Raw genomic sequence first — 25,999 nt, 5'->3', positions numbered from 1 at the left:
ATTTCAATTTCAATATAAAGTACAGTGGAAGCCATTTAATTAGAAATCGATTATATTGAAATATTCATTTGCTAAATTTGAAATGTATTTTAATCCCTGTTCACATGCACATATCAATTGTATTTCTCCTTGATTTTATTTAAATCTGGATAACTTGAGAATATTTACCATCTGTGCTATGAAACATGACACAAGCGGACACTATCTCAGAGTGGCAGTTGGCTTACTGCATACCGACTTATTTTCGCGGTGGTTGCTTTTAGAATTTTAATGCATACAAACTTTTTCATAGAAATCTGAAATTTGAGACGGATACTTTATGGTTCTGTTTGATCTCTATTTGAATTGATTCATGTTTGTGATTTCCTACCGTCTGATATATATACGAAATTAAAAAAACCGCGAAATACCCTTAACTTAGTTTAGAGCATTGCATTGCACAATGAAGTGCGGGTGTGTTTTGGGAGACTGCGGTACATTCGTGTTGTGTCTTGTATAATGCTATATCACTGGCACGTTTGCTGGCTGTTAATGGAACGTTAATTAATCAGTTAAACAAACAAACAAACACACATATTCTTATCAGATTCTGTTTGGCCTTTCATAATCGTTCGGTTATCGAGATTTTAATATAACACATGCGCTCACATGTTTGGCTACGATTTCAGGGTTATTTATAGGAAAAATCAGTTAAATGTTAATTTGAAAATATGCATATTCATGTATATATGATAGCTATTTTTTTTTTAAAAATACATTAAAGCAAAAAGAAAACAAAAACAATACAGAATGGAAGGGAAAGAAAGAAAAAAGGGAAAAGAAAGCAAGAAAAACATAATCTGAGAGAAATGTATCACTCCGTTTGACAACATGCCTAAGTTGTCCACTTCAGCTGATCTTTCAAATTGACCATTCAAATTGCTGCTTCCTGAATTTTGATGTGAATTTCAGGGGAAGAAAATGTTTGAAAAAACTGTCTGAATTAATTCCATGTACGTACTCATTGTACCGAAAAGATCACAATAAAACTAAATATGCCTACATGTATAAAATTAAGTATATGTATTTTAGAACGAAATGTTTTTAATTAATGCATATGGACGTAGAAAATAAATTTGATCTGAAGTACAGGTAGAATAAAAAGGCCACCAGAACGTAGCCCCTTATGGGATGTTGTCAAATCCTCTGTCATACGGAGTGGTAATAAGGATATGTATTTTATTCAGATTGCAAGGATGTGATTCCAAAATTGTCAGCAAAAATATTGTTAAAATGGGGAGGCGATCTGCCCCTGTATGAATACAAAAAAAAATACAAAATAACACATAACATAAAGTTTCAACACCAGATTAAACTTGCTGTTAGATATGCTATTAAAATTAAGGTTCATTTCGCTCTTTTATTGTGTGGCGTAGTGATATTTAACTACTGCGAGACTGCTGCACGGTAATTAGGACAGTGCCAGGAAACGTAAATCACCCCGCGTTATGAAATTAAAATTTGATTCATCCTTTGTTGGTCATAACAAATGATTGTTCATGAAGTATGGTGAGTATAGATTAACGGATTATATGCATTTTTACGATCCAATTTAATAATGGTTCAGGAGGGCAGCTTCTCTGGCTTGTTTTTATTACACATTTTAACGACAAACACACCTCCGTGAAAACACTACCATTACAGGGTTAGTGACATCTGTTCCACCAGAAATAAAAACCTTAAGTCAACGAGGTTTAGAAACCAGCCGCTTATCAGGAACATATGGACGGCTATTCCTCGCAGGTATTTGTAGGTGTCGTGGTGCTAAGTGTTATCTTTAAGACTAGGGAGTTGATGTTTTGATATTTTACATTCCCATTTAATCAGTTGTTCAATTCTGTTTGGTTCGTTGTTCTATTTACATCTTAACATCCAGTGTCATTTAAGGACGGCCGACCCTGTTTGCCCTGTGTATATGTGAATATCTGTAAATTGTTGAAGGCAGTGGTATGTTCGTGTTGTGTTTGTGTGCAAAAATAGTCTTTTTATAGTGCTATCACACTGCAGCATACCACCGGAAACCTCGAACAGCACAACCCACATACACCCGGTAACATTATACTGACCTGACAAACGAAAGCAAAACGTCATGATGAGTTCAATTTTCGTTCTCTACATATATTTACTATGTTGTACATTTCGTATGTTATATAATGTATGGATAATGAAAAATTATTACAAAAATACAGTCGCTGATAAAAATATGCATGTGATTAAAGTTTCAGTATACGTGACTACCTACAAAGAGCTAAGTTAAACAACTCCATCCCATAGATATTAACACTATTTGTAGATGTTAAAACTAAGCTATACCAAGAATATTTATAAAGATTCATTTAGTAGCATTTGTGCAGCATGTATTATTCATTTTAGACTAGTCGTAATAGAAGTTACTATAATTGTTGCCGAACTGTAGCCAGTTAAATCACGTCCTAATCTTGTGTTCGGAAATACAGCAAATCGCTTGGTATTCACATAAACGACGCTACAATATCGGCGAAAAAGTGGGACCCACAAAAGGTATTTACAATTCATATGATTTTACCAATTTTTTCTAATCGTTACTTTACCGCTCAATTTGACATCATTTCGACTTATATATACATGATTTACAACATAATGTATTTTAAGAATCGCTATCAATCACGAAAAAAATTCTGGCAAATACTTAACTTGTAAACGTAAATACACCAATGCTTAGTCAGTCATTTCTGGCGCTATACAATGACTTGACTACGTCACGTCGTTAAATGTTTTCTGACGTATAACTTAATTTTGATTACAGGAAACTAAGAAGTTTAAGACATGTAAGTGTCGCAGACATGGACTACACTGCCAAACTTTTCTGACTAGACATGATTTCCCCTAAGGCTAGGATGGATGTTAATTAATTCATACATTTACCATCGCCCTTTCAAAATTAATGAAGTTCTCATTAATAATCCCAGGATAAAACATGAATATGCATCATTCTTTAAAGCGTCCTGTTACAAGCGTTTCGTGTGCTCAGTTAGATTGAAGTCATAAACAAATAACTAAACACATTACACCATTATCGGAATTCTAATTGAGGTCTTTGTTCTCAATATCAACATGTCAGAAAAAAAATTGTCTGATGAAAACAAACAACGCAGGCAATTATCAATGTTTGTAGTATTAAGAATGCCGTTGACTCTGAGTTAACCATGCTTACCGGCTGATTCAGTCGATAATTACTTGTCTTTGAAATGAAATACTAGGCGGAGTTTGATTGATCGGAGATGATATGGCCACATGATTTGAATGCTTTGCGCGCGCCCTGGAGGTCTTCGGCAATGAGTGGATTCTTTGTTGAAGAAAAGACTCTAATTAAAATCCCCAGACCAGTCAATTATGCTTGTACTAAGCTTATAAAAACATCATTTCCATTCTGATGCTTGTTGATAAAAGATAAAAATCAAAAGAAAATGTAACATAAGACGGAGCATACGATGAAGGAACTCATCTAAAACATAGAAAGGATTGTGTGACTTGAGGTAGTTACAATTAGCGATGATATACGGATGGCAAAAGGTATTTGTTAGATGATTATCTGTTTTTTTGCAGTTAAACGGTTGGACTATTTTATCGTCTGACGTACGAGCTTATTGTTTGTAGTCTCGTTAGCCTTAGCATTGGGTTTACAAATTCGATATATTTTTTTATGCAGTATCACACATAAAAAGAATTGTTTTATAAATACATATTATACAAAGTATTCAAACTGATTCAATATTTCAATCCCCGTAATATTACAAATTTCTTGAGCGGCCGAGTGTTTAGATGTCTTGCAATATTAGCACAAGCCATCAAACACTGGGTCTCCAGTTCGAATTCCGTGTAATTACCAAGAATTGACCACTAATCGGTTGTTTTTTCTCCAGTTACCCCGGCTTTACTCCACCAACATACCTAGCATATCCTTACATGCTGTAAATAGTTCGCTAAAGCAATAAAATCCAAACCCACAAATTTCTTTAACTCTTTCGTAGCTCCATAATAAACAAATTATTCAAAACCTATATAGTTCAATCTCCGAGGGACTCTTTTTCTATGAAATCACTACGCCATTGTAATACTAATCATATGCGACGTAACAAACGGCGGCGTCACGTTTCACCTGATGATGTGATAACATAGATATGTTAGCCAATAGATATGCCCGTTACAAACGGGATTTTATTATTAACTTGTACTACCAAAGGACAAACTTACAGAAACAAAATTGGTTAATTGATAGTTAACTTTGTGCACAGGTATGTAAGAGTCTTTATGTGACACCTATCATGCATTGACTGATTTGAATAGTAGTTTAAACCTGATGAGGTGTGTTTCTGGCCTTGATGAAGGAAAACGACATTCGTGTGTCGCTGCAGAAAACGGAACGCGTGTCTACTCTAAATTAATATCCATTTATACGTGTTAAAGTAGACACCTCTCATAGCAATTAGTCCTTCCATACATAATGGAATGAACGAACCACTTAAATGGAAGGCTTCCCGTGAACCTATTCATCTTGGGTTAGCCATATGGCAGTTGTTTTGAAGAGAAAGCGAATTGTGTTTATCACACCTAATGTGGTTCTAAGTTAGAGGAATAACATCACGGAAATCTGAACGTACTGTTGCGTTGAAATGATACGACTAGTTCTGAAATTCTAACATTGAAATTCATAACTATAAATTTCGACTGGACAGAAGGATATTCTAGAGTGTCAGGGATTTACATGTACCCGATGTGTTTCGTACCGAGTCTAGGACCTTATTTCTCTAACAATAAAACAGATCATGAATAAATTTGTTTCTTTGAGTAATTAACGTCCTATTAACAGCTGTTGTCATGTAAGGACGGCCTCCAATGCATGCTGTGAGTTGCGTGTATTTTGTGCGAGGTGTGTGTTTTGAGGGACTGGTATATTCATGTAGTGTTTTCTTGTATAGTGGAACTACATTAAATGTACATGTACAGTACGGATGTCAATCTGATACATGAAAATAATTCTGACTAGTTCGTTCTCAAAATTTCACTTTTAAGTTTTTCAAAGCAGCAGTTTCATTGGTCGACCCGAAAGATCTTAATTCATGCTTTGGGAGACTGCGGGATATTCGTGTTGTGTTTTCTTCGGGTGGGTGTGTTTCTTTGTGTTTTTACCGGAATACTTCAGTGATATAGCACTAAAAAATGGGCAAGAGTTCCACTATATCAGAGGACACAACACGAAAATACCGCAGTCTCCTAGTTTTTCACATACGCAACAAACCGAATACATGGGAGGCCGTCCTAACATGACCTTGGCTGTAATGGGACGTTAGTTAATTAAACAGACAAATTATTTAGTTAACGTAGACCGTCCCATCTTCGACGTCATACGTTTGTAACGTCGCTATCCGGATCCCGGCAAACGTATTTTATTTCTCCATACCCATCTATTATTACTCGCTTCGGCATTCGAGCAAATATTTCGTCTGGAATCTTTCCAAGTGTTTACTTGAAGTGTATCAATCTAATCGGTAAATAAAGTAAATTTTTTAGGATTCGTGCATGAAGTAAAATCCAAGAATCATAATAGTCGCTAAACAGTCAGATGGAATACACATGGATTTACGGGGACCCAAAATGAAAACTTCACGTCAGTAGTAACAAATGAATGACATTTAACGTTATAATTGTATATCATATTATATAATTATTTTTTGTATATCTTTTTGCAGAATAGAAATGATTTACACAGTATACGGATGCCGAAGGAAGTTAGTTGTGTTTTGGAAGGAAACATTCGAGTTTCGAGGTTCAATATGGCACTCTTCGTAAGATACGGAAATAAAACTGCTGGAAGATATTTCCACTTTATTTTTTTTTTTATATTAAAATCCTAACTTATAATTTGAAAGATGCTATTGCGTAAAATAGTCCATTTTAATACAGTATCACACAGAGGAAGTATTTATCTGAGAAAAAGCTGATGTATTTTCTCTTTTTTGAAGTTTGATGTCAGGCCTACATGTAGCTTGCAAAGTGGTTTGTTATATTTGATTTACTAAATAAGTATAATCATTAAGATATGTTACTATTGTGTTATCTTCTATGCTCCAATGATATAATAAATAAAGAAAATTACCAAGGGCAAATGAATAGCATAAAACGTTGAAAAGTGCTACGGATTCGCCTATTATTAACGTTTTCAGGCCAAAATTTAAGGGATATTTAGAAAGCAAATCGGTCATATTTTGGAAAATAATGAGGTGAAGTATACTTTTTATTGGTTTTTATTATTGCAAATAAGTCCATCTTCATAGAAATGATGAAAAATCGATTTTTCCGGAGATCATTTTTTCAGATAAATAGAAAACATGACTATTTTGAAACAATTTTTCACTAAAATTTTTGTCCGGATTTAATTTGGAAATAATCATATTTCCTTTAAGTAATATGTTTCTGTTGTATATAAAGTGTGCCGTAAGAAATACTTTTATTAACTTCATTGTGTGAAGAATCAAAATTAATTGATTGTTATTTAAATTTTAATCTACAGTGATATATAGAACTATTTTAACATATTAAAATTGATTTAGTCCTAACTGTTAATACTAATCACAAGAAATTTTGTTTAATTACCTTTAATTTTGTGTTTGACAACATAAATCATTAAAAGTGTCTATCGAAACTGTAAAAAAATATAAGAAATTACCAATTCTCAATATGGCAAAATATGGTTATTACGCCACAATGATATATTACAATCGCAGACGGCAGCAACCAACATGTGATTAACTTTTTGTCTCCTGTTTTCTGCACTTCTTGATCATCGCCAACAGCGTATGTTGTCGGAGTCTCTGTGGGAAGCCGACATTATGTGTCCCGCTGTCATCGATTCCGATAGTAATTGGCTCCGTCAATTAACTCGGCGCCATTCATTAAAGTAGAGATGTATTCATGTTAACACTGATGATTATCGCCCTATTGACACATTGATTGATTGACATCTTTAACAATGGACGGTTTGAAGTGATGAGCCCACAGCAGGAGTAAAACTTGTGCTCTTTATTCGACCGGTATCGTTAGTAATTGCATAGACTCGCAGTAGTATCTGTCCGAGTCCGTAGACACTGAACTTTTTTTTCATCATTTTTTTCTGTCGCAAATTGAGCCTTATCTATGCAAATGTAATTCAGTCCTTTGTATCGAGACCTGTAAGTCATTCGTTTTTATAAATGGCTTTTCGAGAAGGGCCCATATATGAATTACAGTTATATCATGTTTTTGCACCATTTGACATCGGACTATCAGGGTTTTACATTGCTTTATGACTACATTTCCTTTGGGCTTCATATATAAGCTTGTCACTTCTGTAGAATAGGGGAGAGACAACATTCTCAATAAATTATAAACCACGATCTATTTGATCATCCTCTCCTTTCTATAACTATATTACCTTTGGGCTTCAATAGGGGAGATGTAGAATAGGGGAGAGACAACATTCTCAATAAATTATAAACCACGATCTATTTGATCATCCTCTCTTTTCTATGACTATATTACCTTTGGGCTTCAATAGGGGAGAAACAACATTCTCAATAAATTATAAACCACGATCTATTTGATCACCCTCTCCTTTCTATTTTGTCATTCTTTTTTTTCTAAAAGAATGTAAAAGTAATCTCGTATTTATTAAGTATGTTGTAAGATGGTATTAGAAGAGGATTTGTATTATATAGTAATTGTAGATAAAAAATGTGCTCTATCTCATTGTATATAATATATACAATTAAATATAGTTTTCTTATACACCTATTTCATTATATTCCCTTCAACAAAAAATACTTAACATTAGCAATCGCTAGAGAAAAAAATAATATTTCTATCATCACGTGAGGTCATCAAGTTGAGAATTTCAGAAATGTCATCGATTGAAATGTGACAGTTGTAAGCAAGAGATCAATGCCCCATCTAAAGCGTTACATAGCATCAATAAGCTTAAATTTTTCGACAACATCAGTCTGTGTGTTTTTAAATTTGTGTGTGTGGGGTGGTGGTGGTTCTTCTTTTTAGCATTATCAATTAAAACCAATTAAGTAATAGCCAATCTAATCAACCAACCAACCAACAAAAATACCACTCCACGCGGCACGATATGAACTATGGATGTTCTCTCGAGAGGTAGAAAGCACGCAGTATTTGTGCGGCGTAAAGATGAAGATCAAACACAAGTTAATTGGCTTAAATGGCTGAAGGTAAGAAAACACAAAAGTAAGACCAGTGAAGACTTATATCTTCTAATGTGGACAACAAATGAGGCCAAGTCACCGACAGTAGAAAATATATGATTTAAAAATAAGTAGACGGGCATATACTCGGTCATTAATATAATGGGAACAGTTCATTTCTAATAAAAATGGGTTTGTTAATTGAACGTCCTACAGCCAGTGTCATTTAAGGATTGTCACTAATGTATGCAATGTTTGTGAAGTGCGTGTTTTGGGAGACTGTGGTATATTCGTGTTGCATCTTCTTGCAATATAGAAACTATTGTCCTATTTTATAGAGCTAAGTGCTGGGTTTGAGGAATGCTTAATTCGACAACTTCAGTCGCCAAAGGCGGAAATATGAAATTTTCTGTACAATCAAAAGTTTTCTGCGAGATAATCCAGGGGTGGACATAACGACAGTGAGTGTAACCACTAGAGTTTCGAGATGCGTGTATTCAGTTCACTAGATAACATTTTAAAGAGTCAATATGACCGTTTATTTATATGATAAAAATCACGATTTTTCTACTTAAGAGGATAATTTATTCTTAACGGATTATAATGGCATCATAAGTAAGTAAACATATATAGAACTAATCTAGACTATTACTTTTAAGTTAAGCGGATGTTCCAGACCAATTTCCCACAATTAGCGAAAGTATCCAACCAAAACCTACCAGCTATACGGCATTCCAACATGATGCGCCCACGTATTTACACACTAGTTAACACAAACAAAACAAGTGGTTGTATAATTCAAAGTGAAAATGAATTGGTTTGGTAACAGGGCTCTTTGACGTACTTTGTTGTATATATTTATGCATGTTATTATGACAGTGATTAAAAAAAGATAATTTATTTTGTGGAAAAGAACTATTTATAATTCAAGATTAATAATCAAATGTTCTTTATCAGTATAATGTGACCGGATGGGAGTGTGTTGCGTGGTGTCTTCGACGGCATGCTTCAGTGATATAGCACTAGAAAAGGGCAACAGTTTCATTATAGAAGAAGACATAACAGAAATGTACCACAGTCTCCTTAACCCGCACCGCACAATACATAAACGCTACACACCGCATGCATGGAGGGCGCCCCTTCGTTATTTAATCAAACAATCCTAGTATAAAGTTACATTGACCGACATCAAATCACGTTCGACTCACTCCTGATATACAGTTTATGTAACTGCTTTTTGGAGATTTCTTAGTTGTATATGGTGACCATTTACTGTTTATTAAGCTTGGTTTTAGTTAATATATTAATAATTTACATATGATGACATTTACTACAATTGGTGGGCATCCAATAGTTTTATAATTAAACACTATTTCTTCTGTAGGTTATGCAGATCAATGGTTATAACAATGGCCGTTTAGCTACAGAGTCTCTGTTTAGTCGTTTAGCAAAGAGAGCAACCAATTCAATAAGTTTATATAGGCAAGTGTTATAGTGTTACGTTTTGTAATGTATTATTAAAACAGCTGAAAATTATTTTGCTATTGTGTTCTTTTATTAAAGCCTAGGTTCCCATATACTACCAGATAGAAAAAGAAATCTCTGGGTACTTCTGCTCAAACTCCAGCGAGGGTAGCCATTTTACATAAGGTGCATTTCGCACTAAAAAACTGCATTTTTTCCGATTCATTATCAAAATTAATATTTTGAACCTAAAATAAAATATATCAAGATCATTCTTGGATCTCTTGTCTTGTACAATACTTTCATCGGTTATCTTCATTGTAAAGATATAACTACAAATCGTAAGGGCCATTTCTGATGTGTCAGTGTTTTAGCATAAGGTAACAAGATGATAATAACTGTTAACGATAAAGAAAATTAAAGATGTTATAAAAGATGCTCCACCGCCGACAGAGCATAAATGTTAATCATCATTTGAAAATAATTGGTGTTTAATCGTTTACATTTATGTCCAATTAACACACACAAAATGTCAGCGATGGAGCATCCTTAAGTGGTCACAGCAATTCCCCTCAACTAAAATTCCTCCTGTAACATCTTCTGGGGAGATGCCTCTTTTTAACTTTTTAAGACGAGTTTGTCCTATATGCATTATCACACGATTTAAGCCGAAATTCTATTTAATTTTCTGTTTTGAATTTGGGACATTTCCACGATATGTTTAAAGTAAATAAATATTTCTAAAGTTGCATTGAAAATCTTTTCACGACTTTCGTTATAAAATTAACCACTAAAGTATGTTCATAGACAGGTTGAATGTTCTGTGGCGCACCTGGTATTATAACAAATTACAACAAAATAAGGAGAAACAATCAAATTTTAACCAAACATTTCAAACATAGTGTGAATCGCGATTTCTCCTCGTAAAAACCGACTCTTCCCTCGTACAAGCGATAAAAACAGGTGTGTGTATATAGGTATCCATAAAGTAGACTTGAGAGTATATCATTGGCATATCAATTCATTTCCTGTTGATTTTAAAAGCTTCGCAGTATGTTACAAGACAACATCCTCTTCACAGACCTCTCCAGAGATTCCTGTATTGTTGGAATTTGTTTGTGACAGGAAGTTGCTATATTTTGAAGTCTTTATGATGTTTATAAGAGCAAACTTAAAGCTAGATGTACTGGTTTGTAGACCTGTCTTATTACTGTTTGTTCAATATTGCTGATTTGTGTTATTATGATATCAGAGCAATCACTCTCTGTGCCTAACGATAGATAACTATAGTTTCAATAACATTTTATTAAAGTAAACTTTCATACATATGTACATATTGAAAATATTTTTGATGAAAGGATTGAAAAACAACATAAAATAACTCATTATGATGAAATATTAAATGCGAAAAAACAGTCATGTATTGCACGAAGGATGTTTATGGCCAAATTTGGTCACAATCCAAGCAAAACTCTAGGACAAGTAGCGATTTATAGGATTTACCTCTATTTCCCCTATTGGGCCCCACCCGTCCTGCCCCAGGAGGGACCAGAGCCAAAATTTATACAAGTTCTGTTCCTTTTCCCCCAAGGATGTTTATGACCAAATTTGGTTACAATCAATGCAGAACTCTATGACTAGAAGCGATTTAAAGGATTTACCTCTATTTCCCCTATTGGGCCCCACCCCTCCTGTCCCCAGGGGGCCAGAGCCAAAATTTATACAAGTTCTGTTCCCCTTCCCCCAAGGATGTTTGTGGCCAAATTTAGTTACAATCCATGACTAGTAGCGATTTAAATGATTTACCTCTCTTTCCCCTATTGGGCCCCGCCCCTCGGGGATCAGAGCCACATTTTATTTAAGTTCTGTTTCCCTTCCCCCCAAGGATGTTTGTGGCCAAATTTGGTTACATTCCATTCAGAACTCTATGACTAGTAGCGATTTAAATGATTTACCTCTATTTCTTCTATTGGGCCCCACTACTCCTGCCCCCTTGGGGCCAGAACCAAAATTTATACAAGTTCTGTTCCCCTTCCCCCAAGGATGTTTGTGGCCAAATTTGGTTACATTCCATTCAAAACTCTATGACTAATAGCGATTTAAAGAATTTACCTCTATTTCCCCTATTGGGCCCCACCTCTCCTGCCCTGGGGTGTCAGAGCCAAAATTTATACAAGTTCTGTTCCCCTTCCCCACAGGATGTTTGTGGCTAATTTTGGTTACAATCCATGCAGAAGTCTAGGACAAGTAGCGATTTATAGAATTGACCTCTATTTCCCCTATTGGGTCCTGCCCCTCCACCCTGCAGGTAGGGCGTTAGAATTGTACCTGCTGCCCCTATTGCATGTTCGTAAAAGGCGACTAAATTTAGGATCTTATCTTTTCTCTTCTTCCTAACTGACTTTATCTTTCCTAATGCCTTCCTTGGCACCGCCTCACTTTTGGCCTTGAGTTGAGCGTTCGCCCCTGTGAGGAAGGCTCTGGGTTCTGTCCCCTGGCCGAGACACACCAAAGTCTATAAAAGTGGTAGTTTCTGCTCCTGCTTAGCGTTCAGCATACAGGGAGTGGGACGACTGGTTCGCCCGTTGTCAGTATAATGTGACCGGGTGGGGTGTGTTGCTTGGTGTCTTCGGCGGCATGCTTCAGTGATATAGCACTATAAAAAGGGCGACAGTTCCACTATACAAGAAGACACAACACGAACATACCGCAGTCTCCCAGTGCACTCATCTCGCACAACATACACGCAACACACCGCATACATGGGAGGCCGTCCTTACATGACCATAGCTGTTAATAGGACGTAAATAAATCAAACAAACAAAAAACCCTCCAGCCCCCGGGGGGCCAGAGCCAAAATTTAAACAAGTTCTGTTCCTCTTCCCCCAAGAATGTTTGTGGCCAAATTTGGTTACAATCCATGTAGAACTCTATGACTAGTAGCGATTTAAAGGATTTACCTCTATTTCCCCTATTGGGCCCTGCCCCTCCTGCCCCCGAGGGACCAGAGCCAAAATTTATGCAAGTTCTGTTCCCCCTCCACCAAGGATGTTTGTGGCCAAATTTGGTTACAATCCATGCAGAACTCGGACCAGGTGAGCTAAAAACAGTTCTGAAAAACAAAACATCATATAAAAATGTCTTTAAATCAAGCCTATTTTTTGTTTAACTAGAATCAGCTAGGTAGATTATTAAGTAACTAATCGATTTTTAAAAGGTAGATATAAAGGTTCCAGAACAATGTATTTTCATTGATCGGCTATTCATGTCTGTAAATTTTATTCACCGTAAATGGCACCATGAAAATGATAATGAACATTTAAATGTCATAGATAACTAAAAATGAGTGGACGGCTAATACCTCGCTGCAAAAATGCAGGACTAACTCTATATATAGGGGACATTGCCGAACTCTAAATAATGTACTCAGCTCCTCTTTATGTCGGAGTTCTGTGTACCAAATTTTATCAAAATCTATCTTGTAGTTTAACGGACATATTAAAATAGCAGATTATGTCACAAACCCTTTAACCATGAATGACGTCTTAGAACCGTTAAATGTCGTAATCTGGAGAAATATTAAATTTCTGAATATGTATATGATAGCAGCATGACCTGGCAATTAAAATGACATGTCAATGTCCTTTGAAAGAGGAAAATGCATATATACTACAAAATTAACATTAATGGTATTATGACGCAAAACATCTGTGCGTTAGAAATAATGGCATAGGTCCATGTCGTGAGACGTACATTTTTTTGTACGTAGTTATATGATAATGGCATCACAAGAGTTCGAAATTAACGCCTGTCCGTGACTACAGTAGGATAGACAATTTTTGTCACGTAGCTGGTCCTTTGACCTGCAACTTTTGGTTCGGATAGAGGATATATACAAATCAAAAAAGCAGTAGAATTGTAGACAGGTTGAAGATCAAATTGTACAAAACTGATTTTTCCTAATGTTCTGGTGTTCAGTCAACTTTGTTGAGAGCGCAAGATACTAATTCGGGTATGCAGATTTTTTATTATTATTAAAATCATTATTTTGCTTGTATCGTTTTGTAATTATAAAAACTTAAATGATGAGGGATGAATTGTAACTTTGTATAAAAGACCAGTAATTTTTAATCAGGACCAGTGACTTTTTGGGTCATACCAACCAGTCCTTAGGACCAGCACTAAAAAATCCTTCAGGGAGAAAACTGGCCGCAACACGCTTAATTAGCACCTTTTACTGGAAACATATAAGTGTAATCTTTTAAACACAATATTTTTGCATCAACACAAAGTTTAAACATTATATTATGGTTTGATATGATCAGTTTTCCCGATTGATGTTATTTGATATGTTTTTTGAAAGCACAAAAGTAAGCAATTTTACCTGGTTCTTCGAAAATCATGCATTCAAAACCAGAAGTGAGTTTTGTTTTAATGAAATATAAGTTAAAATATTATTTTTACTATCCAAGATCATATGCATTCAAAACCAGAAGTGAGTTTTGTTTTAATGAAATATAAGTTAAAATATTATTTTTACTATCCAAGATCATACTCAAACCATCTGATAATTACTGTTTTTCAATATATCAAAGTTATTCTTTTTTTTATGATGATTGATTATGATGAAGTTATTTATGTAGATGAAGATAATGTGACTAATTATTGAGGATAACTACATATAGTTGATGATGATTATGTTCTTTTTTATGATTATGATCATGACAATGATGAGGAGATGACGATAATAATGTTTGATAAATTATTATGATGATGATGATTAGAAGGATGATGATGATGATATTTCATGTTGTTGATAATGATTATGACGATGTTGAATGTTTATGATGATGATGATGATTAAGATGAGGGAAATGATGAGTTTAATGACTATGATGTTGACGGTGGTGGTTATGATGATGACAATAATGATGATGATGATGATGATGATGAAGATGGCAATGATGATGTAATATCACATTATTATATGAACATGTCTTTTTGAAAAATAAAAAATTACAAAAAAAGTTATTCTTTTATATTCAACTATTTAAGAGTTTATCTAAAAACTCCTAAGCACATACAGAGGTACATCTGCCGATCGTAAAATTTAAGGAGTTGCCATTCTCTATGTATATATATATATATCTGCTTTTACGATGTTATTTGATAATTTTCTTTATAAAAAAGAGCAGACGAATTAGTATTTTACTTCAGTTCTTCGGCTGTATCGAGTTAATTTTTGCTGTAGATCTTAACTAGTTATTAGATACACTTTTCTCAATTTATTTTTTACATTTAATGACAATTTGAGCACTTTTATTGCTTACTCTACCGTATTGGAAAAAAAACAAAAATTTACACGCGGCAAAAAAGTAAGAACACGGAGAATGCCCATAAAATTCAATAGTTTGTCAATTGGGTATCTTTGAGCGACAATAGCTTAAAACGAGCAACGGACTTTTCTTCCATTTTACGACCAAACGGACTTTTCTTCCATTTTCTTCTATGGCATAGACTCTTATTTTACAAAATCTTGATAAGAAAAAAAAATTAATATAAAAAATTGACTTCTCAGAGATGTAAAACTTAAGGCTGTTAAGTCTAGTATTAATCTCAAATTTGGTCTAAGATTAACGGAAAATTTCCCTTATATGTTACGATTGGTTTAGGACGTCAGAAAGATGGCGAACTTATATTATAAGATTATTTCCCTCAACCACAAATGACCTTGAATACTATAATTGACATTGTTTGTATCTTTTACACATTAGTTTACGTTAACTTAGGTTTGTAACCGGATGAATAGTACACTAAGGATAAATACAACACAAGTGGACCGCGCGTGTACAACACACACATTTACACACATACACAAGGATGTATTTTGTTCACATATAATTTTGCGGATATAAGTCTTCCGATACTCACGTCTGTATTGTTGTGTATATATGTTAAATTTTACAGTTGACGTGTTTCATGAAGGAAGAACTATTCAGCATAAACTGCTTAAAGTTTGAAATAAGAACGATCGTTTAAGTTCCGCCGAAGCAATCTCAGAGCTCTTGTCTCTGGTTTCCAATAGATATGCTACGTCACTCTGGATAATCCTCAAGTTTCCAGAAGAAATATTGAGTATCGCACAAGAGGAAATAGTACGATACATGAGATTTTGAAAGATATTATCGAAACCTTAATACTGTCAAGGGTTTTTGTGTCTAAACTCCTTTGGATATCATGCAGGAGAAAAATTACTTGATGGATTTAATTGACATTACTAAACGATTGAAACTAGACCCACTTCCGGATTTGAACCGGAAGTCGTCGGGAAGGCAATACATGGCAACCAGACGAGGCTATCGGAAAATATCTAGTGGAACCATGCTTAGTGACCTCACAGAATGTAAAGCACAGGAAGGAAGCTCCGAAAAGGAAAGCATGATCCAGCGGATGAATATGTCTGAGAAACTTAAATATGTACAGGATTCAAGGGTAGGTAGAACGAGAAGCGTCACGAAGCGCATGAAAAATTAGTGGTTATCATTCATTTCTTTTATACATCAGTCATTGCTTATAGTGAATGAAGTGTATAACATAAATCAGTCAAGCTGAAGAAATTAAATTACTGTCTCTGCCAAGTCACTTGAACGTTTTCATATTAGAGTGATAACATTGAACTGCCGGGACGGTTCCCTTGTATGCAATGTTTTGTGTGTATGTTTTGGGAAGCTGCAGGATCGTTGTGTCTTCCTGCAATAATCTTAATTGTTGCCCATTTATCCTCGACATCACATTCACCCGGTCACATTATGCCGACAAAGGCAACACCAGTCATCCTACTCCCATTATGCCGAATGCCAAGTCACATAACCCAGAGCCTTCCTCAAAGGGACGAGCGCCCAACTGAAGGTCAAGGCGTCAAGGGAGACTAATAGAATATTACATTGACCAGTCAGGATTAAAGGGATATCTCAACCCTCGTCAAGCCTTTGGTTGATAGCAAACAATCTTTCACGAGGGTTGAGCTATTCCTGTCCACCTGACAGACCTGTTTGATTTTTTTTCTTCCATACTAAAACGAAACAATATGAAAATGCGGTAATATGAAAAATTTCAAATGATATTGTCAATTTGAAATTAAATTTTGCATTTTTCTGATTTGCAAAATAAAACTGACATTTGAATAAGATAATATGGCTTTCGCCATACATAATGTATCTCACTTTCACGTATGAGTCTTCTTTAATAAAATATCGAAAGAGCGTTAAACGTTTGAAAATGTATTAGGGTGCAATTTCATATTTAATATGATCTTTGGTACAACGATGTAGTAGAAGCTACAGAATCTGATGTGAATGCTGAGAGCCAGTCGTGGTAATACTGCCACAAAAAATGTCAATTTGTGAAACCATAACATTCAGAAGCCCATAATAAAGCTTGATTCCTCGTTTAATTATGTTCTGTATCGGAAAATTGATTTTCTATTAAAATAATAATTTCTGTAATGTTACTAAAGACAGTTTATTGCTATGCTCTCCCAGACTTCCGTTAAAAATCGGTGTTAATTTAACTAGATCTGCAATAAATATCACATTGATTGACATTTTTGTGATATTGCTGAAGGAATCGAAGTAACGACCGGATTTTGAAAAAAAACCCAACATTTTAACGTTTATTTGAAATTGATATCCAATAGTGGCTACATTCAATTTGATAGAATCAACTACATGTGTGTTACTATAAGTACATTAATAGCAAAAGACAGAAATTAGATTTTTTCTTAACATCATCATTATTTGAGATCAAAATACACAATGTGCAGAAGTCGTTGCAATGCATTACTAAACAAATTTATTGCCCGGAAATATTTCCAAGAAAACGGAAAACTGTCTAATTTGAAAATAAGGAAGGCAATTTAAACCAAAAAATAGAAAAAGAGATCAATGAAAATGTAGAACTCGGTTGACAATTTTTTTTAATTCTTATTAGACAGAAAAAAAAAAAAAAAAAAAAAAAAACATTTATATGACTTTGGTTTTATTTCATTTTGCCACGTATCACACTGGCATTCCTATCGGAGAGTTCTGTCATTTCAAGACGACATTCCACTGCCGTTTGTTTGTTATCCCCCGCCCAACGAAGTTGGCGGGGGATATACAAATGGGTTCCGTCCGTCCGTCCGTCCGTCCGTACGAATGGTTTCCGGAGCATAACTCTAAAACCAGTAGAGATATTTCCACGAAACTTCATAGACACATTGGTCTTATGGTCTAGTAGTGCCTTTTGCTATTTTAAGGTTTTCACTTTTTGTACTTTTTTCTGTAACCATGGAAACATTGCTGAAAATGGCAGATTTTTGTGTAAGAATCGTTTCCGGAGCATAACAAGGAAAACCGGTTGAGATATATGCACGGAACTCCATAGACACGTTAGTCTTATGGTCTAGTAGTGCCTTTTGCTACTTTAAGGTTTTCACTTTTTGTACTTTTTTCTGTAACCATGGAAACATTGCTGAAAATGGCAAATTTTTGTGAAAGAATCGTTTCCGGAGCACAACTCTAAAACTAGCAGATATATTTCCATGAAACTTCAGAGACACATTTTATGTAGGACTTCTAATTTTGTATTATGCTTTACTTTTTATTTAATATGCATGCAGTAAAACTCAGATATATCAAACTCAATTACTATGAACATTCACTTAATTCCTATGTAATTCGTCGCTGTTTAAAACAAATCAAAAATCGCACTGTTAGCTGCTGAACTTTGTTAAAGCTAAGATCAATTCTGGTATTTTTCAAAGAAGCAAATGTTTTCAAAATTGGTTTCACTTTTTAAAAAAAAACCATAAATATGTTTTGTATATATTCTTCAATTGCAGTTGGGTTTTTAAATACTTTCCCTATACTCTTACTAGCATATAAAATTAATGCATTAATTGATTTAGCTCTCCATTGGCGGGGGATCTGAATGACTATGTCCTTGTTTCATTAAATAACGTCCTATAAACAGGGTCTTGTAAGGACGGCCTTTCATGTATGTAGTGTGTATGTGCTGGGTGTTTTGGTGCTATATACCACTGAAGCATAATGCCAAGGTACCAAGCAAAACAATTTGTTTAAAATACAGATACGTTAATAAGAAGATCTGACAACATCTCATTAGGGGTCAGCTGCTGGTGACCTTTGGAAATGACCAATCAAGTTGTTGCTGCCAGAATCTTGACTGGAGACGAAATAGTTTGAAAAAGCTGCTAGAATTATTTTCATGTATATTGTCATCTTGCTTAGAGCACAATAAAGCTAAATCTATATGTATACTGGGACAAAATAAAATTCTAACAGCTGGCGTAACAATGTGTAGAAAATGCATTTAATCTAAAGTACACGAGGTAAAAAGGTCATCCGAACATGACCCCTGATGTGATGTTGTCAGATCCTCTATTTAAGGTAGTGGTGATAATGATCTGTATTTTAATCAGATTGCCAAGCAACACATCCTACCCGTCCCATACTTTCATTTCTAGACCTCATACCTCTACCACAATACACATACGGTGTATCATCGTTTTGAGCACTGATCCAGGAGAACAATAGAAGGATCTCTATGAGAAAGTTTTGAAATTGTTTTAGCAAATTAAACTATTTTTTTTTTACTTTTCAGAAAGAAATTGCGGAAAAGAACCAGGATTTATCGAAACAGTTTCTTCACATTTACGTACAAATTCGCCAGATGAAAGTTCAGCAGTCATGTTTATATCACCAGGACCTGTTGGACGATGTGTTCAGGGATATGAGTGATGACAAAGAAGTACCGGATGTCTGTGATTTGCCTGTGCGTAGGCGAAACAAAGCCTTACAACAGCTCGGAGTAACACGGATGAATATAAACTCGAAACGGTTCTCATGTTCATGACGTGAAAAGGGGGGTAACTGGAGTTTGAAAGATATTGCGCTGTCCATGGAACGATTTGTGGACACTGGACTTTCTAGAAGTAGATAATTAACACATAATGTCTTTAAAGTAGTTTTGTTTAAAGCTATATGTACCATAACAGGGCTAAATTAAAAAGGTTAATCTTTTAACAATACATTTATTGTAAACCATAACATATGGTGAATTAAGCAGATAAACTCATTTAAAATCATCAACAAGCATGTATGATACTTCATATATATTGGTTACAACAGACAAAATTTTGCACTGTGAACGTTCAGTTTTTATGCTTTATGTATGTTGAAAACTTTGTTTGTTTGATTAATTAACGTCCTTTTAACAGCTATGGTCATGTAAGCACGGCCTCCCATGTATGCAGTGCTTGCGTGTATGTTGTGCCTTCTTGTATAGTGGAACTGTTGCCCTTTTTAGAGTGCTGTATCACTGAAGCATGCCGCCGAAGACACCAAGCAACACACCCCACCCGGTCACATTTTAATGACAAGGGGCGAACCAGTCGTCCCACTCCCGGAATGCTGAGCGCTAAGCAGGAGCAGAAACTACCACTTTTATAGACTTTGGTGTGTCTCGGCCAGGGGACAGAACCCAGAGCCTTCTTCACAGGAGCGAACGCTCAACTCAAGGCCAAAAGTGAGGCGGTGCCAAGGGAGGCATTAGGAAAGATAAAGTCAGTTAGGAAGAAGAGAAAAGAGAAGATCCTAAATTTAGTCGCCTTTTACGATCATGCAATAGGGGCAGCAGGTACAATTCTAACGCCCTACCTGCAGGGCCATGCAAGTGATGAAAAAGTGAAAAATAAAAAAAAACTGTCTTCTATTTGCAAAAAACTTGTAAATGATCAGAGGGATTTACACCAAGTAAATGAAAATTTAAATTTTGAAAATGCTGTCCTTAGAGATACTATTCAAAAGGAAAGAGATCATGTCAATAGATTAGAGACAATCCTGGAGAAGAACAATGATAACATTGAAAAATTACAAATAATTAAAGAAAAACATCAAACACTTAAAAGAGACAATGTGGATCTAAAACAGTAACTGACAAGTCTCAAAAAAGAAAATTACACAAAGAGATTGAATCGGCAGAAAAAAATATTGAATCAAAAACAGGAGAAAATGTACGGAAAAGAAATAAAGTGGAAAATTAAAGTGAAAAATTTGAAGAAGAAAGTAAAGAACTTGGATATTTGTTTGCTTGATTAATTAACGTCCTATTAACAGCTATGGTCATGTAAAAACGAGACTTGAGAATTCTTTATAGAAAAAAACTCATAAACAGGCCAATAAAATGTCTTACATGACATCAAAAAACCTTAAACTAAAGGAAGAACATTTGAAGAAAAGTGTTGATTTTGAGGATTTGTTTGTTTGTTTGTTTGTTTGATAAATTAACGTCCTATTAACAGCCAGGGTCATGTAAGGACGGCCTCCCATGTATGCTGTGTGTTGCGTGTATGTTGTGCGAGGTGCGTGTTTTGGGAGACTGCGGTATATTCATGTAGTGTCTTCTTGTATAGTGGAACTGTTGCCCTTTTTATAGTGCTATATCACTGAAGCATGCCGCCGAAGACACCAAGCAACACACCCCACCCGGTCACGTTATACTGACAACCGGCGAACCAGTCGTCCCACTCCCTGTATGCTGAACGCTAAGCAGGAGCAGAAACTACCACTTTTATAGACTTTGGTGTGTCTCGGCCAGGGGACAGAACCCAGAGCCTTCTTCACAGGAGCGAACGCTCAACTCAAGGCCAAAAGTGAGGCGGTGCCAAGGGAGGCATTAGGAAAGATAAAGTCAGTTAGGAAGAAGAGAAAAGAGAAGATCCTAAATTTAGTCGCCTTTTACGATCATGCAATAGGGGCAGCAGGTACAATTCTAACGCCCTACCTGCAGGGCCATGCAAGTGATGAAAAAGTGAAAAATAAAAAAAAACTGTCTTCTATTTGCAAAAAACTTGTAAATGATCAGAGGGATTTACACCAAGTAAATGAAAATTTAAATTTTGAAAATGCTGTCCTTAGAGATACTATTCAAAAGGAAAGAGATCATGTCAATAGATTAGAGACAATCCTGGAGAAGAACAATGATAACATTGAAAAATTACAAATAATTAAAGAAAAACATCAAACACTTAAAAGAGACAATGTGGATCTAAAACAGTAACTGACAAGTCTCAAAAAAGAAAATTACACAAAGAGATTGAATCGGCAGAAAAAAATATTGAATCAAAAACAGGAGAAAATGTACGGAAAAGAAATAAAGTGGAAAATTAAAGTGAAAAATTTGAAGAAGAAAGTAAAGAACTTGGATATTTGTTTGCTTGATTAATTAACGTCCTATTAACAGCTATGGTCATGTAAAAACGAGACTTGAGAATTCTTTATAGAAAAAAAACTCATAAACAGGCCAATAAAATGTCTTACATGACATCAAAAAACCTTAAACTAAAGGAAGAACATTTGAAGAAAAGTGTTGATTTTGAGGATTTGTTTGTTTGTTTGTTTGATAAATTAACGTCCTATTAACAGCCAGGGTCATGTAAGGACGGCCTCCCATGTATGCTGTGTGTTGCGTGTATGTTGTGCGAGGTGCGTGTTTTGGGAGACTGCGGTATATTCATGTAGTGTCTTCTTGTATAGTGGAACTTTTGCCCTTTTTATAGTGCTATATCACTGAAGCATGCCGCCGAAGACACCAAGCAACACACCCCACCCGGTCACGTTATACTGACAACCGGCGAACCAGTCGTCCCACTCCCTGTATGCTGAACGCTAAGCGGGAGCAGAAACTACCACTTTTATAGACTTTGGTGTGTCTCGGCCAGGGGACAGAACCCAGAGCCTTCCTCACAGGGGCGAACGCTCAACTCTAGGCCAAATGTGAGGCGGTGCCAAGGGAGGCATTAGGAAAGATAAAGTCGGTTAGGAAGAAGTGAAAAGATAAGATCCTAAATTTAGTCGCCTTTTACGATCATGCAATAGGGGCAGCAGGTACAATTCTAACGCCCTACCTGCAGGGCCATGATTTTGAGGAAAAAAAACCAGGAAGTGATAACATTAAACAACAAGAGGCCCATGGGCCTTAACGGTCATCTGACCCATGGCACAAAACAACAGTCACAGTATAAAGTAGTGGTTAACAATTAATATAAATAATACAAGGAACTCCTTAGTTGAATATGTAAGTTTCTGAAATAGGTAAATGTCATTTGTTGAACAAACTTGGTTGCCCTTCATCCATATATGGTTGTAACCCATTCAAGGATTAATATAAGGAGTCAGATTTTAAAGCCAAATATGTAGCAAAGCTCCCAGTTTGGACCTCCGCCGTACTATCCCCATGGGTCTTAGCCTGGTCCTTTATGAAATATGATTTTCCTCACCTAAAGTTCCCCATTCTGAATCAATTAAAACCCCTATAGACCAATTTTCATTGAGATCGGAGAATGAGACCTAAAAACAGGAAGTGGGCCAGCGGCCATCTTGGAATACCAAAATCTTTAACGAAAATGTTTGTATGTTGTTCGGCATTAATTAAAACCCCCTATAAACCAATTTTCATTGAGATCGGAGACCGAAACTTAAAAACAGGAAGTGGGCCAGCTAATCTTAAGAAAATTTGCCATTTTGGGGCCCACCCCTCAGCCCCTAGGGGTCGGACCTATCTCATATATATATAATATGATTGTCCTTCCCCAATGATGTTTCCCACCAAATATGAATGAAATTTCATCCAAGGATGGAGGAAGAGTAAGATTTTAAAGCTTAAATTAGAAAATTTCCCCATTTGGGGCCCCACCCCTCAGCCCCTAGGGGTCGGACCTATCTCATATATATAAAATATGATTGCCCTTCCCCAATGATGTTTCACACTAAATATGGATGAAATCCATCCAAGGATGAAGGAGGAGTATGATTTTAAAGCTAAAATAAGAAAATTTCCCCATTTGGGGCCCCATCCCTCAGCCCCTAGGGGTCGGACTTATCTCATATATATATAATATGATTGTCCTTCCCCAATGATGTTTCACACCAAATATGAATGAAATTCATCCAAGGATGGAGGAAGAGTAAGATTTTAAAGCTTAAATTAGAAAATTTCCCCATTTGGGGCCCCACCCCTCAGCCCCTAGGGGTCGGACCTATCTCATATATATAAAATATGATTGCCCTTCCCCAATGATGTTTCACACTAAATATGGATGAAATCCATCCAAGGATGAAGGAGGAGTATGATTTTAAAGCTAAAATAAGAAAATTTCCCCATTTGGGGCCCCATCCCTCAGCCCCTAGGGGTCGGACTTATCTCATATATATAAAATATGATTGTCCTTCACAAATGATGTTTCACACTAAATATGGATGAAATTCATCCAAGGATGGAGAAGGAGTAGGATTTTAAAGCTTAAATTAAGAAAATTTCCCCATTGGGGGCCCCACCCCTCAGCCCCTAGGAGTCTGACCAGGCTCATTTATATAAAATTTAATTGTCCTTCCCCAATGATATTTTACACCAAATATGGATGAAATCAACCAAGGATAAAGGAGGAGTAGGATTTTAAAGATTAAATTAAGAAAATTTGCCCTTTTGGGGCCCCGCCTATCTGACCCTAGGGGTCGGACAAGGCTCATTTATATAAAATATATTGTCCTTCCCTAATGGAGTTTCACACCAAATATGGATGATATCAACCCAAAGATCAAGGAGGAGTAGGATTTTAAAGCTTAAAATAAGAAAATTTGCCCTTTTGGGGCCCCACCCCTCAGCCCCTAGGGGTCGGAACAGGCTCATTTATATAAATAGTCTTACGCACGGCGGACGGCGGACAAAACACGATGACAATAGGTCATCCTGACCTTCGGTCAGATGACCTAAAAAGTTAGGAAACAAATTTTGTCTTTATAATGTGACCGGGTGGGTTGTGTTGCTTGGTATCTTTGGCAGCATGCTTCAGTGATATAGCACTATGAAATGGGCAACAATTCCACTATACAAGAAGTCACAACACGAATATACCGCAGTCTCCCAAAAAACACACCTCACATTACACACATGCTGTACACTGCATACATGGAAGGCCGTCCTTACATGACCCTGGCTGTTAATACATGTAGGACGTTAATTAATCAAACAAAAAGGAAACAAACATAATTACAAAAGGTACTTAAATGTCGTAGGGGAGATGACATTTAAAATAACGCCAATGGTCATTTAGGGACGACCTGGATGTGCAGGGATCAATCTAGGTTTTGGGGGAAACTACCCTTTTCAAAATAGGGGGAAAGTTTGACGAAATATAGGGGAATTTGAATTTTCTTATTTTGGTCCAAAATTAAATTGATTTTGACGAAAAAGTACTGTAAAACAACTAATTTTATTTTTAGATTTAGTAAAGCAAGATTTAAGCTCAATAATGAAAATTTTTAGTTTATCATAAAATATGCAGTAGTTGTATGATAGATGAGAAGAAATTTGCAAACAAAAGTCTAGAAAAATTAAAGAAAAATAAGTCACAGGGGAAATTTTGTTACAAAAACGGTCATTTTTTTAGCTTCAAAAGCTTTTAAATCTTAGGCAATTTTAGGCCAGAGGGGAATTCATTGCATGAGGGGAATTTTACCCATAAACGGTAATAAATCAGAGCTAGATTGTGTGTGCTGTGTTACATGTATGGACTACCTGGTACGTGTTTTGGGATACTGCAGTATATTTGCGTTGATTTCTTGTATAGTGGAAGTCTATACTCTCTTTATTTTTATTCATTTGTTCGATGAATTAACGTCCCGTTAACAGCTCAGGGTCATGTAAAAACGGTCTCTCATGCATGCGGTGTGCACAAAGTGCGTGGTATGCGTTTTGGGAGACTGCGGTATAGGTCTACTTGTGTTGTGTATTCGTGTTTATAAGACACTAAGCAACATTCCCCACTCGGTCACATTATACTGTCAATGGGCGAACCAGTTGTCCTACTCCCTTAATAGGCCTAATAAGCGCTAACAATGAGCAGAAACTTCATTTTATAGAATGATGCGTCTCTTTCATAGTGGGGACAGAATCCAAAGCCCTCCTTACAGGTGAGCGTTCGACAGAAGGCCAAAAATGAGGTGACGTCAAGGGAGACCTAATAAGGAAGAAGAAAGTAAGTTAGGAAGAAAGAATAGATATCTTAAATTTAGTCGCCTTCTACGATCATCATATAACGCCCTACATGCAGAGTCATAATTTAACCTTATGAGGGTAAGAAAAAGCCTGATTACTCTAAAATAAAACTATACTGAAGCAGTACTGTCTAGGAAGATAATATATGGAATATTGCA

The 25,999-nt window shown here is 35.8% G+C and overlaps 1 protein-coding gene across 1 annotated transcript; it reads left to right on the top strand.

The window, feature by feature from the left end:
- Positions 1-15,592: 15,592 nt before the first annotated feature.
- Positions 15,593-21,943, top strand: LOC138309033 (protein FAM167A-like). Its single transcript, XM_069250134.1, has 2 exons — positions 15,593-16,217; positions 19,389-21,943. The coding sequence occupies exons 1-2, from the start codon at positions 15,963-15,965 to the stop codon at positions 19,638-19,640; spliced, it is 507 nt and encodes a 168-aa protein (XP_069106235.1). The 5' UTR covers positions 15,593-15,962; the 3' UTR covers positions 19,641-21,943.
- The last annotated feature ends 4,056 nt before the right edge of the window (positions 21,944-25,999 follow it).

The sequence above is a fragment of the Argopecten irradians genome, chromosome 15 (assembly GCF_041381155.1).
Source record: "Argopecten irradians isolate NY chromosome 15, Ai_NY, whole genome shotgun sequence".
Lineage (NCBI taxonomy): Eukaryota > Metazoa > Mollusca > Bivalvia > Pectinida > Pectinidae > Argopecten > Argopecten irradians.
The sequence above is the reverse complement of the archived record's forward strand: the minus strand, read 5'-3'. Positions and strand labels throughout refer to the sequence as shown.